This window comes from Salvia miltiorrhiza, chromosome 6 (genome assembly GCF_028751815.1).
Source record: "Salvia miltiorrhiza cultivar Shanhuang (shh) chromosome 6, IMPLAD_Smil_shh, whole genome shotgun sequence".
NCBI lineage: Eukaryota > Viridiplantae > Streptophyta > Magnoliopsida > Lamiales > Lamiaceae > Salvia > Salvia miltiorrhiza.
This window is the reverse complement of record NC_080392.1, coordinates 1,843,157-1,858,078: the sequence shown is the minus strand read 5'-3', so window position 1 is coordinate 1,858,078 and position 14,922 is coordinate 1,843,157. Positions and strand designations below refer to the sequence as shown.

At 34.3% G+C, this 14,922-nt stretch overlaps 2 protein-coding genes across 2 annotated transcripts in view; one reads left to right on the top strand and one right to left on the bottom strand.

Moving 5' to 3' along the window:
• Positions 1–14,922, top strand: part of LOC130987821 (uncharacterized) — a 551,243-nt gene that overhangs the window by 192,170 nt on the left and 344,151 nt on the right. The window lies entirely within an intron of this gene.
• On the bottom strand, positions 8,432–9,331 carry LOC130987828 (zinc finger protein SHOOT GRAVITROPISM 5-like). Its single transcript, XM_057911527.1, has one exon. It carries the CDS (start codon positions 9,205–9,207, stop codon positions 8,791–8,793), a length of 417 nt encoding a protein of 138 aa, XP_057767510.1. The 5' UTR covers positions 9,208–9,331; the 3' UTR covers positions 8,432–8,790.

The following is a 14,922-nucleotide window of genomic DNA, read 5'->3' as shown; positions in this document are numbered from 1 at the left end:
GATTCAAAGGGACGGTGGTGGTGGTTATTTGGAAATCTGGAGATCTGGAGATCTGTGGCGGTGGTTATGGTGGAGGTGAGGCGGCGCGACAACTTCTCCGGCGCCATCCCCCTCTTCCTCTCGCCCCGCCTCGCCGTCGTCGATCTCGCCGCCATCCCCCTCTTCCTGTGGAGGTGAGGCGGCGCGATTTGGTAAGTTTTGGTTTTTGATGGTTATGGTGGAGGTGAGGGAAAACAGTGCTTGCGGTGGTGGTGGTTATGGTGGAGGTGATGGCTCGCCGGATTCTGGAAATGGTGATGACGACGTGACGGACCGCCTAGACCAGGAAGAAGGTCGCCGGAAAAGCAAGGATTTTTAATTTTTTTTTTGAAAATATCAAAACGCCGTCGTTTTTCCCACGTGGCTTGCCAGCGTGTAAAAAAAAGCCACGTGGCTGTCCATGTCATCGTCGGTCAAACTTAAGAGTTGCCGGAATTTTCGCCGTGTGCAAATTGCGATTAAATTGAAAAGTCATGTATTCTGAGGCTAATTTTGAAGGTGATGTGCAATATGCAAATCTCAAAATAGTTCGTGTATTTTCCGGCTATTAACCCTAAAATTTATTACATCTTTAAGTGTAACAAAATTTAGCTACACCAATACATGTATCTATATAATTTAGTTACACATAACAATTTAAATAAATTTTATTATATTTAAAAATGTAACAAATTTTGTGACATCCAAAACTCAAAATATTTTTGTTACACGTAGGTGTCACAATATATTTTTGCTCTTTGCGTGTGTGTATCACACACACTCACAGATATTAGTCCCTCCGACCCGTCCCGTAAGAGAGTATCACTCGGGGGATGACACGACTTATAAAAAATGTTTGGTAGATAATATGTTGAGTAGAGAAAGAGACCTATTCCCTCCGTTTTTTTATTAAGTGTCTACAGCCGTCAAAATACACATACCAATAAAATAAGAAATTTACATTGGTAACCTTATTAATCATCATAATAAATGCAGGTGTACAACTAATTACTATATTCTAATGAATATTAAATAAGGATAAAGTAGGAAGAATGTCATAATTATACTCTCAAATTTTGAAATGAGACACTTATTAAGGAACAAGAAAAATGTTAAAATAGGACACTTAATAAAAAAACGGAGGGAATATTACTTTTTTTTAGAAAAAATGACAATGTGATAGATAGTGAGGTCATGTCCCAAAATAGAAGTGATATTTTCTTATGAAATGAACGAAATAGAAAAAGTGACACTTTCATATGAGAAGGATGAATAGTACTTTTAATCATTAATAAAATTAGTTTTTCTCAGATAACTAACTAATTGCAAATTATATTATCATAAAAAATAGCTATACTTTCACATGTCACAAAAACAACTACACTTTCATGTCACATAAAATAAATACTCCCTCTGTTCCATTGATAATTGCTCATCACTTTTGGGCACGATTATTAAGAAGAAGATTGATTTAAGGGTAAAAGTGATATAAAGTGGTGAAGACCACAACCTTTTGTGAAAGAATGTAGTATCTTTTTATGTATTTAAGGAAATACTCACCATAGAATTTACTCCATCTTTTATTATTATTTAATCAGTTATAACATAAATAGTGCATAGTGAAATCAACAAATCAATCAATTGTGGTCATATATAGTTCAATCCATCGTTTAGAGCTTGTATATTATTAGTCAAAAATTTGTTAGTGGCGTCATTTTCTTTTTCATTCAAGTACTTTGTTGTTCATAGAAAACATATATGTAACATTAAACTCATATATATAAAAATCCATTGAAATATATATGATGAGAATCCATATATAGATAAAAAGTAGTCCATATAGATCTTTTGGAGATTTTGTATAAGTTGGTTAAAGTAGCTTTTTAGGTTTGCGTTGGTATTAATTCATTCAGCTGCAGCAGCATCAGCTTCAGCTTCATCATTTTGTGTTTGGATTTGTACTAATTATTTTGTTGGCAGAAGTAATTTAGTAGTGTGTGACAAAAACACGTGATCGCTCGCAAAGGTCAAATTATAATTCCTGTCGTTAAAATAAAAAATTTATCTTATTCCGGTTTGAGTCAAGTACTTGGGCTGCCCCAATTCATCTTGCTCAATAAAACTTTGATAATTTTTGGGTTATTATGTTACCTTTTTTTGTTCCCATACTCTCTTGCTGCAACCACCAGAAGCAAACTGCAGCTTTAAGTCAATCACCCAAAAATAGAATATAAAATACTGTTGATTTTGAAACACCCATTCAATTCATTTTCCTCACCTCTTAATTAGTACTTCTTCGGTCACACTATAAGTGGCTCAAAAATTTTCGGCATGAGAATTAAAAAGAATGTATAAATAGGTTGAAAGTGGCAGGGCCTACACATTTTCTAAGGGTTAAAATTCTTCATTTATGAAAATGTGTCACTTATAATGAGACAACCTAAAATGGAATACAAGCCACATTTAGAGGGACGGATAGAGTATAATTCAATTTTCAATGACAACATCATTTATAAAATTAATGTCTCAAATATACATATATATAATTAATCCATTAATTTGTTGCAATTGTTGGCTTTTCTGATTCAATAAATCTATGCAGCCACATTGTGGCCACCCACAAACTAGTATACTAAGGAAAATCTTGATTTATTTAACTTATTTTTTAAAATAAAAATATGATTTAGTTATTTTATTATATTCTTTACATTGTACTTATATTTTTTATGCATTTTTTATTATTTATTTATTTATTTTATAATAAAAATAAAAATATTACCAAAATATTGCAAAAAAAATAAGTACAATGTAGAGAATATGATAAAATAACTAAATCTTATTTTTATGTTAAAAATAAATTAAATAAATTAAATTATTTTTTATTTAGGTAAATTGTGAGTGGCCACAATGTGACTGTTTAGCATTACTCTTTCTGATTTGGTTCCTCTGTCACTCATCTCCCTCTCCTTCTCTCTCATAACCACTTCATTGGGTGTTGGGATATGATTTCATTAAGTCAGTTTTGATTAGTTCCACAAATTAAACTTTATTAATTAGGCTAGCTAGGATGAAGAGAAAAAGTTTGTATAGTTAGGAGCATCACATTTGACTTCTAACTGCCAATTTATGCGGACCAATCAGAAGCTGCCAACAAGCATAATCTTGAGGATTTCAAATATGTTAATTAATTAGTTGAACATCCAACATAGATGTTTGAATTCACTATCGATAATATCCAAAAGACCTTGCACCCAATTAAACAAGGTTAAGTAAATTTAAATCATTCAAGCGCTTTAAAGTAAGGGTGTAATCGAATCGAGTCGAATTGTATATTGTTATACTCAAATTTAGTTTGTTTAATATTGAGTTGAATTTTGAATTTTGTTTATTGAATATTTTGAGGCTCACGAACTTAATCGAGTCTATAAATTTTTTTAAAATTTATATTTATATTTCGAATACTGATTATTTTCTTTTGAAAATATTATTTCATTCAAAATAATAAATATAATAATTATTTTCTTACAACAAACAAAGTTAATTAAAGATTTAATACATTTATTATTAATTTTAATTTGATAAATATAAGTTGTAGTACCTATTAATAATTTATACTCCATTTTTCAAGTCGAATGACTTAACGAACTTATTTACTAGCTAACGAGTCGAATACTACCAAGCTCAAATTTGATTTGTTTATTTATCGAACTTCTCTAAACGAACTTGTATGAACTTTTTTCGAACGAATCTCGAATAATTTGCGAGCGGCTTGGTTTGTTTACGGTTCTACTTTAAACCATCTCAAGCACTAACATCTAACAAATTTATCGGACGGCGCCGACATAATATTTCGTCGGTAATGTTCATGTATATTTCCGTCAATCTTAGGATATTTTTCTGTATATCCAAAAACTCACTTAAAAAGATGGGATTATATGTATGTATTTAATTCATTAATGTGTATTTTATTCCACTTTCATTTTACTTCCGTTTTCTTCCTTCCTCAAAGTTATCAAAATAAACTTAATTAGTGTGAATTTAGTGTTAGTTCTTGTTATTTTCATTTTTTTAAGTCCACGTACAAGTTAAGCTTGACTTTAAGGTTCAATCATAAATGCATAATACTCTAACTTAAGCTTGAATTAGCTCATTATCTAAATTAGTAGTACAATAATTTAAGTAAGTGGAATTCGATATTGTATCTAAATTTTAACTGTTCTCCTTAATTTCCATGTCAAAATTAAAATTAAGTTTATAATAAGCAAAGGTTTATATAATTAGCTTTTGAAGTTACACATATATAACAACTTTAATTATATATCAAAATTATATACTCCCTCCGTCCGCCAAGATTATATCAAATTGCTTGGGCACGAGATTTAATAAAATTGGTGATGATTTTGATATAGTGGAGAAAGAGTCCCACCACTTTATGAGATGTGTGGTTGAGATTGAATTTTGGGTGGGTTTTTTTTTTAAATAAAGAGTGTTAGTAAGGATAAAATATTAAAGAGGATGGTGGGACCATTGCCTTAAAAGGAAAGTGATATAATCTTGGCGGACGCCCGATATAGTAATTGTGACATAATCTTGGCGGACAGAGGGAGCATAATTTTATTTTCAACATCTGCCTAGCATGCACATGCTGCTGTCTCTCCATCTCTGCACACTGCCAGGCCTCAAAAGTCGCCTACCGATTGAACTCCGCCCGTGCATACGTCTCGAAAGCGTCATAATGAGCAAAATGCTCACGCTGATAAGCATCCATGGCTTGCTGTTGCAGGCGAACCGCTGTTTCGTCTGTGCGCATAGTAGTGAGCTGCGCCTCTTGTTGCTCGGCAAAGGCCTGCAACTGCTGCATCCTCTCGGTGAGCTCAGTAACATCAAAATGAGCTCCCTGTCCTCCTTGTGCTCCTGCTGCGGGCTCCTCTTGTTCTTCTTCCTCATCATTCACATGCTGAGGGTCCTGCTCGGCTGCATGCTCACCTGCTATAGCTCTCACATGGGCGCCTATGTTCATCAGCCAATTTTGGGTCTGAAAGCGCCCGCCCACACGGATGAGAGTCGGGTTTGGCAGAGGGAAGTGGTCACCGTCATTCTGCACCAACTTAAATGACGGTCGGGCCCTCGACAGGAATCTCATGCGAACCATACGGTGACCACTGAGCAGCATATCACCCGCTAACGGTAAAGTTATAAACATTATACACACACACACACACACACACATATATATATATATATATATATATATATTATAGTTACATATTATTGAGTGGTTAGGCTACAAACCCATTTTAAAATAGAAATTACAATGAATTATATGAGTCACGTGTGATAAATTCTATGTGAAAAGTGATGATTTTTCTTAAAAAAAACGAATTCATATGGACTCAAATCCAAAATCATGAATTCATTCAAGAAAACGACGAATTCACCGTAGATTTTCATAATCTAGGGATTGAAAATGGTTGATACATTATATCTTAAAAATTGAATTTATATTTTAATCTAACCTGGCCTTTATTACTATTAGTTAGGTTCTTCAATTCGATCAAAAATCCAGCTTCATCACCGATAACAACTAACAACAATGTAATCATTAATTCATTACAAGTTCTTAACTACTCATCTCTTCCTATATACAGAATGTTAATACATCATAAACACAATAAATTAAGTTTTAAGATCAAATGGTTTCAAAATTCTTGAAGTTAATTCACATCTCTCAAGAATCATTAACCACAAAATCCAAAATTGTTGAATCCCATATATATAACATTATAATCTATGCGTCATCAAATAATATGACATAACACAGGGAGGAGTTCAAATAAAAACTTATCATCGTGACAACTGTGAAAACCAATGTACGAGACGCATCCCTTCAATAGTTCCCACAATTTTCAATATAATAAATTTTTATTATTTTAACTCAACCCTATGTGTGTGTGTGCGTGTGGATGTATATAGATGGAAAGAAAGGCAGACAGATATAGTTGATGGTTTTAGTAAAATTGATCATCTTATCCATAGAGGTCGTCTTCTTATTCAGTGTAGGATCGCAGACATGAATAGTGGGTGTTTGGTTTTTGGGTGAAATAAAAGTTAGAAAAGGCTGAATGCATAGCAATTGTGTACAGCTATGCTGTCTTTTTGTTAATTGAATTGGTGTTTACTTTTTGTTCTGATTCATTTGCCTTTTCTAATATTTACAAACTTCTAAAAAAAAATTTTTGACTAGTTATGACCATGACCATCACCCTTGTTGTTATCACTTCGACTTTAAGACTTTATACATACCACATTGATTTGTATACTATGTAATACTCCCTCCGTCCCATCCCATGAAGTATGATTCAGATCTTTTCGGCACAGGAATTAAGAAATTGGTATTTTGTGTGTTAAGTGTGGTAAGTGAAAAAAATGAAAAGGTGAATAAAGAGTAAATTTTTTGTCATTTTTAGAAATAAGTCAAGTTTCGTGGGACAAACTAGAAAGGAAACTGGGTCATGCTTCGTGGAACGGAGGGAGTACTATTATATTCATAAATGTTTTCACATTTGATTTTTTTATACATCAGTAATAATTTTTGAAGCATTGAAATTAAAATAAATATATTAAATAAAAAAATACTAACATAGACGACTAAACCTAAGTGGAATAGCTCACAAAAGGTGAGTTGCATATGCATTCATTTTACATCATCTAGAACTTACATAATGTCTATATATTAATTAAGTAAGAAGGTGTTTAATTTAATTAGTTATGATGATTTTTCTAATAGATAAAAAATAGTATTATAAACTAATTCATTGTTTACGTACTAAGATGGATCGGAACTTTAGCATATATATTTCAATATGCATGCCCTTGCTATAAGTTGGGCTAACTTTTCATATCTTATTGAAAAGGTACGCCGGATTGGAAAAGTTATCGTAATAAGAAGGAGTTTTGGCAAATAAAATTACGAACTATTTCGAGTTTGCAATTTTAACGCGACTTTTGAAGTGTGGCGAATTAAATCACTATCTTTTTAATTTTTGCAATTTCGTCTCCCCAATTTTTTTTCGGTCGTTAAAGTGTTGAATTGAAGGTTACGTGGATTAGTAAATATAGTGCCGTTTTTGTGAGGCTTAAATGGCGTCCTTTCGCACAATTTCAATTAATTTTTTCTTCAAATTATAAAGAGACTGTATCATGTGTTTGCACCATAATTTTCAATATTCATCAATTTTATAGAAAACAACGTCGTAACATGAATATTATGTGGCGAACTAATCCACGTAAACTCCAATTCAACAATCCGACGATCGAAAAAAAAAATTGGGGGACGAAATTGCAAAAATTGAAAAGGTAATGATTTAATTTGCCACATTTCAAAAGTCACGTTAAAATTGCAAATTCAAAATAGTTCGTGATTTTATTTGCCAAGACCCCTAATAAGAATAAAAATACTCGATCATACATTTATATTATCGATCATTAAGAACAAATTAAAAGCCCCCAAAAGTAAATCAAATCGGTCTATATATATATATTCTTGGTGCATAAAGTGACAGACAAAATTAGTTCACTTGAGTTAAGTATGTTATTATATAAACCAAATTAATGCTTACCTATATGATCAATGTAACATTAAACATAAGCTATATATTCAAGCTCCACATGCTCAAGTTATATAATATTAATCTAATCAAAATCAAAGCTTTCGAAGCTATAAGAAAGAGACGAACCTCTAATAAAGAACTAAAATTGATCAATTTGATTATACAATCCTTTAGCACATGATCCCATGATATTACCGATTACTCGAGATTAAATTAATTCAAGATTAATATTGTTATAGAGAGAAAGGTCAAGACTCATCATAAGGCAAGACTAATTTTACATGACACTGACCAAAACTAAATATCGAATTGTGTCCACCTAACCTATCGAGCAGTCTAGCTATATATCTTGAGACGAAGTTATATCTAATCCACCAAATCGAACACTACGTAGGTCATGTGCCTCCATTAGGGTAAGATTCTTTTGTGAATATATTAATTAAGAAAATACATGATGTGATAATTTTTGTTTTATTGATTTAGCTAGTATATGTCTCATATTCAAACTCAGTGCAGTCAACTTCTTCTTCTTCTTCCTGGATGAGGCCCTAGAACCACACAATTACTTTTGAATTTCCACCATTAAATTAAATCTTGGTGATGACAAAGCTCTATAATTGAAGCTTGCAATTAATGAGGAATCCTTTAGTACTGATCTACTTGATTAACCTACATCATTCACTCTGCTCAATCTATTTTAGTTTACAATTCACACAGAAAATGTGGAAAAATTGATTATATATGCAATCTGTGGAATATTAATTAATTCAGCCTAACAGTGGTGGAATGATGAAAATGTACAATTAAGATCTTCATCAACAAGATTAATCACTGCCTATACATACATTACACTTAATTACAGAAATGTGAAATTTCAAGTAATCCGAATCCAGATTTCCATACATAAAATAAAGCCAAAAAAAAGGGAAAAAAAGAAGAAAAGAAAAGGCCTTACCTTTTTAAGAATTTCAAGATGCAACCCCCATCTTATTAATCATTGCTTAGAAAAAGGCCATCTCTGATTCTAAATCTTGAATTCAATTCCCTCTTATCAAGAACCCATGAATTATTTAATTTCATCTCATATTACACTACATGCGGAAATGGAGATAGATATATATTCATAAAAATGAAAGAAGTAAAATTAGAGGGGTAAGAGATTTCAAGGCCTAAACTTGTGCCTGCAGGAGAGACAAGTGATCTCCATGCAGGCGGAGGTGGCGGTGGCGGTGGCGGTGGCGGCGGCTCTCTCTCTCATCCTCTCCGCCCTCTCCACCTCCTCCCTCGCCCTCTCCCAGAGGCTCCGCGCGCGCAGAAACTCCGACTGCGCCACCTCCATCTCCCGCCTCGTCAGCTCCATCATGTGCTCGGCGTAGGCCTTCTCCATGGCGGCCAGCCGAATCTGCTCCGCCGCCTCCCACTTGAGCGCCTCCACGCTGCTCCGCACGGAGGCGGCGGAGGGGGGCTTGAAGGGGCCCGCCACGCTTATGGAAAGCTGGAGGTCCAGCGACGGACCCGCCCACGGAGAAGGGTGTGGGTGTGAGGAGAGTAGTTGCATTTCTTGATGATCTTGATCCATTGAAGAAGAAGAAGATGATGACAACAACAACGATGATGATGATGATGAGGAGTGAGAGTGAGAGAAAGAGAGAGAGAGAGAAAATATTAGTTAGGGATTAGGGTTAGGAAAGAAAATGGGGGAAATGAGGGTTGTAATATATAAGAAATTTTTGTACAAAAAGGGACTTGCCAATAGAAGATGCCCCACTTTCTTTCCCCATGCAAAAGGACTGGGGACCAACAATGTATGTTAGGATCATCATGAGTAGTACCATGATTTTTTTTTAATTATTTTAACTTTTTTTGCATGATCCCATGAATTTGTATGTGTATAGTGGGTTAGTGAGTGAGTGTGTGTGTTTTTTGTTTGAGTTTGATTGTAGGTTATCGGGTGTACCGTGCGTACAATCAGGTTATACCTTCATTTAAACTTTGATCCGCGATTTCAACCCATATTCCAACCCAATCTATATAAATATATAATATTATTCTGGGTACGGGTCAATCTGATTGTACGGTACACTCAGGTATACTCAAGATTTTACGTATAATATATGAGAGGCATGTATACTTTAGAATTTTTATTTCACCATTGGGGATTTTGTTTCATTGTAAAGGAGCTTTCTTCTTTTCGATCGAGTTTGATTAGTATTGATCACGTGAATATTCGCTTTTGGGTGTAGAAAAAGTACCGGCATTTTTAATATTGGTTCTTGCTCATGATTTACACTGCTAAAGTGATAGCTATAGCATATCTTTAATTATGTGTTCGCATATATAATTAATCCTATACAAAATTTTGTATTCATGCCTTTCCTTTCGAGGATTAATCTTGATAAATAAAAACTGTAAAATTAATTTCTTTTATTTTGATGGATTGAAATATTCTAAGGTGTTCGATTATTTCAATCATTTGAACTGAAATGATGGGACTGAAAAAATTCCAATCTTAAGTATAAAAATATTCAATCATGCAAAATAAACGCCCCTTATGATAATAATATAATGGATATAATGTATATATATATCTTAGTGGTTCATTTAAGTGATAATGGATATGTAAGAAGAAAAGAAAAAAAACATACTCGTGCATTCACGGAAAGTATGTAGCATGTAACACCAAAACATGTATGTTCCATTCTTCAATTCGTTAAAAATACTATTAACAATAATTAATTAAACAGTATGTATAGAACTATTTGTTAATTTATATTTTTATTTATTTATTTCGTTTGTTTTGTCACATATATTTACCTCCACTAACTAATTTGTAAATTCAGTAGAGTATATTCTTTTGAAGGCCATGCACAAACTTTGACAAGACGACTGCACCTAATTTTGTCTGTCTATGTATACAAGTAGATGCTAGCTAGAGTAACCTTATATAGTCACATTTTTCCCCTTTTAATTAGGTGTGGAACGACTAATGTTACGTTAGTAGTTAGATTTTTGCGTAACGAAACAAATAAATTATAGTCTGCGTGATCCGTAGTGAAATAAATATTTTTTTTCATAACACTCGTTTTGGAACTTTGCATTACTATAACGGGTTGTCACATGTTCACCATTTTGATTTTAAAACTCATATTTAGTAGTTCATATTATCATATATAGTTAAAGATAGAGATTTGGTTTGAGTGATAAAATATGATTGATAGAATAATCAATTTAATTAATTAATTAAGTGTTCGGTTTGCATGATTCGATCCGTGATAAATAACTCAGCCCACACTAATTTAATTATCCAATTAAGTGATCAAATCACCCTTCAATCTTATTAATTTTATCTAAGATTTTAGTATTGGGCAAGTTAGTGACTTTGTCTCCAAGTTTTAAATATTCGTTTGCACAAACACTAATTTATTATAGGTTAATAGCCGGAAAATTCATGGGTTTTTTTTTTTTTTTTGGGTTTATATCACGACCCTCTAATTTGACTTCTAAATACACGAATTTGTAATTCAACTTTCCCACGAATTACAAGTTCGCCGAAATTAAATCTGATTTGGCAGCCGGAATGTCAACATGGCAATTGAAATCGCCAAATCACACAGTCACACTCACTCATCTCTCTCTCTCTCTCTCTCTCTCTCTCTCTCTCTCACACACACACACACACACACACACACTCCTCTCTCTTTCTCTCTCACGCGTCACACCCTTCCCCACCCTGACAAACCCTTCCCCCACTCGGCGAAGCAAAGTTCGAGTCTCTGTTCTCTTCTCCAGTTAGCGAAACCTCCACAATCTCCGCCATTCCTCTTTCCTCCATGACCTTTGCTGCCTTCCCCCAGCAAACCCTCATTTCTCCACGACCTCCACCGCCTGTTCTCCAGCCAGCGAACCCTTCTCCTTCCTCCACGGCCTCCGCCGCCTTCATTCCCCCATCAATCCCTTCTCCTCCGCCGCCTTTCCCAGCAAACTCTCCAAACACCCAATTCCCCAACTCCAACTCCAATTTTCCTAAGCCAAGATGCGGAGAGAGATGAGAGAGTCGGATCCCCCGTCGCCACGGCCTCCGCCGCCTCTTCTCTAGCCCGCAACCCTTCTCTTTTCTCAACAGGGCCCGCCGCCTCCCCCCAAGCAAACCCTTTTTCCTCCACGACCTCCCCGCCTATTCTCCAGTCGGCGAACCCTTCTCCTTCTTCCACGATCTCCGCTGCCTACCCCCAACAAACCCCTCTTTCCTCCACGACCTCTGCCGCCTATTCTCCAGCCGGTGAACCCTTTTTCTTCCTCCACGATCTCCACTGCCTACCCCCATCAAACCCTTCTCATCGATCGGCTTCCCCTAACAAACCCTCCAAACCAAACACCTATATTCGTCGACCACAACTCGAACAGGAGAAAGAGAAGAGCTGACTGTACAATGAAACAGCTGGTGTCGTTTCATGTTAAAATTCGCAAAAAAAATAAATAAATTATTAACATAAAATCACGTCAGTTTCAATTTGGCCGAAGGTTCTCGCCGTGAAACAAACCGACTAAATTATAAATTGTTGTATTTTGAAGTCAAATTTTAGGGTCATGGTATATACCAGAAAACGAAAATTTCTCATGGACTTACCGTCTATTAACCCTTAATTATAAATACATGAATAACCCACTAAATTCAAATTCAATTTAAACTCTTTAATTGAATCAATCAATACATGTATTCTTCAGTTGAATTTCATCAACTTTTCCCGAATCCAATGATTCCCAAAAACCTACTACAATTCATATTCATGAAAACTGCGTTTCAAATCATACTGTTTTGAGATTTTTCAGTTTTGGTTGATTGAATAAGAAGCAAAATGGATGACAAATGACAAGCCCTTCACCACTTTCATTGTTACATCTTATTCTATAAACAAATTGTTGAAGTATGTTGATGATTAAGCTTACAAGATACAGTAAGGACAAAGTTATGTATAATTGCAATTTAAATACACGTAATGTAATTCCAAGAAATGTCCAATTCAAAAAACAAAATTTGGGATCTCCTTGATTATTATTTTTCTAAAAAGAACTTTTGTTTACATTCTAGCATCCCACTTTTAGAGAAAATAATATTTCTATAAGATGGCTGCACTTTGAGGACGCTTATAAACTTCAAAACATCTTATAAATTTCGGATTAATTTTATCATAATTATTGTAGTCGCTGAAGCATCTATTGGACAGACTATTGTTTCATCAAATCATCGTAACTGGAAATCAGCTCGTATTAACCAATCAAATTTGTTGAATTTATTTTTCATGAATTTTTATTCAAATTCTCTTTTTTATTTCAAGATTTTTATTTCTTTGTCCTATAATTATTAATCTATGAAAGAAAGCGAAGCAAGAACAAATCTCATTCAAGTTATATTTTATGAGGTGGTTTTGAGTATAATCGGGTGTACCGTACAATCGAGTTACATTCTCATTTAGACCCTTACCTGCACCCTGACTCGAACTCATATCTTGACCCAAATCGTATAAATAACATTATTTTGAGTGCGGGTTAATCCGATTGTAACCAAATTTTTGTGATATTTTATCTAACACACACAAAAAGATACTAAAAACCAACTTTGGATCAAAGAAACCTAACTTTGGTAAAGTAAGTAGTTATTTGGAAATCACATGGTTCCTAAGATATAATAATTGAAATGAAGATTTGCTTGTAATATAGAAAAGAAGCCAATAATTACAAATCCACGTGCAGTGTGCGTTTTGGGGCCTTAGCTTTAATGAGTGGTGGTGGGCCTAAGCGTGTCGGCCCTCTTGTCTTAACCTTTCACATAAAGCCCAGATTGGCACGTGGGAGCACCCTTTAGGCCCATCATTATGCAATTTTTTGCTCTATTTTCCTTTTTTTCTTTTTACCATATACAATTCAAGATTGTCTGCCCACAAAATCTTGTCAGCACGTGCCAGCCAGTTAAGTTTCCACTTTTTAAACTGGTTTATTTATGAGAGAAAAAAAAAAGGCAAAAGGCGAAAAAAAGGGTTTTACCTTTTTCCCTTTTCTTCTCGAGGAATTTGGGATGACTTATGAATTTTTGGTTTGATTTGAGACTTTTTGAAAGAAAAAAATAATAATAATTAATTGGTAGAGATGGATAATGGTTAATTTTTTATTTTCAGACCTCTCAATTAGAATAAGCTGTTGATTTCGGTTTAGTCTGAATCTGATGGGCTGATATTGGACCGGCATATTGTAATGGGCTGGGCAAGCGGATATTTAGGAAACCCAGCCCAATTCGGCCCGACCAACTCCGAGTCAAGTCAGCATAATTTGTATGTTTATTATCATTTCTGGATATTATCTCAACAATTGCATGTGTAAGGCTATTCTGAAATTTTTGGGTATCAATAAATTTGGCTCAATTATTTTATTTCTTCATAGCCCTCGAAATTAATTACAATATAATTTTGATAGATATTTTTGCGTTTGTAGCCTTCTGCTACTTAACAGTCCTAGTAAAATAGAAGCCCTTGTAGCCTTGGAGGGTGTGACATGCCATTTTGCCTTATTTATCATTTTTTTTTACAAATAGCGTCGAAATTCATGAATTTTACAAGATTTTGACTTTTACCGTGATTTTTAAAACTTAAGATAAAAATATATAACTTTTTGATTAATTTTGATTATTTTTTTTTGCGAATGTCAATTTCGCTCAATTTAAAGTATAGGTGGCACTTAAAATTGCAAACATGGCAACGTCGTCCGGGGAGGCCAACAATGTCGTTTCGAGCATATAAAGACAATGTCATTTGGTGGCATAGTGTATTTGTATATGAAAGTGACACTCTTAGCGGATGGAGGGAGTATTGGACTTCGCTAATTATGGTAGAAATTGATTGCAGCTCAAAAATTGGGGTTCTTCATTCATTAGAGTAAGGTTGGTCATTGGCAGAGTTCGTAAAATCTTCAGCGCTGAGATTGCTAGGGTTCTTCTTGCGATTCTCGATATGTCAAGGCTAACTCCTCACGCTCAACATCGAGCTCCCGTCCCTCTCCTAAAATGCAGCAACTCTGTGGCCATGGCATTCCTGATCTCATTCGGACTTCACACACCGAGAAAAATCCAAAGCGTAAGTTTATGTTTATCGTTGTGAAAAACCCGTATATTCAATAAAATTAGATCATTATTAAAAATATGAATAAAACGATGTCGTTTATTATCAAACGACTGGGTTGTAATTCTAGTCATAAGCGACAGTGGTATTCCAATCATCATTAGTAAGCCACATTAGTTTTAATT

Excerpts from the sequence above, each read along its gene's own strand:
- LOC130987828 (XM_057911527.1), bottom strand. The coding sequence starts at position 9,207 with ATGGATCAAGATCATCAAGAAATGCAACTACTCTCCTCACACCCACAC.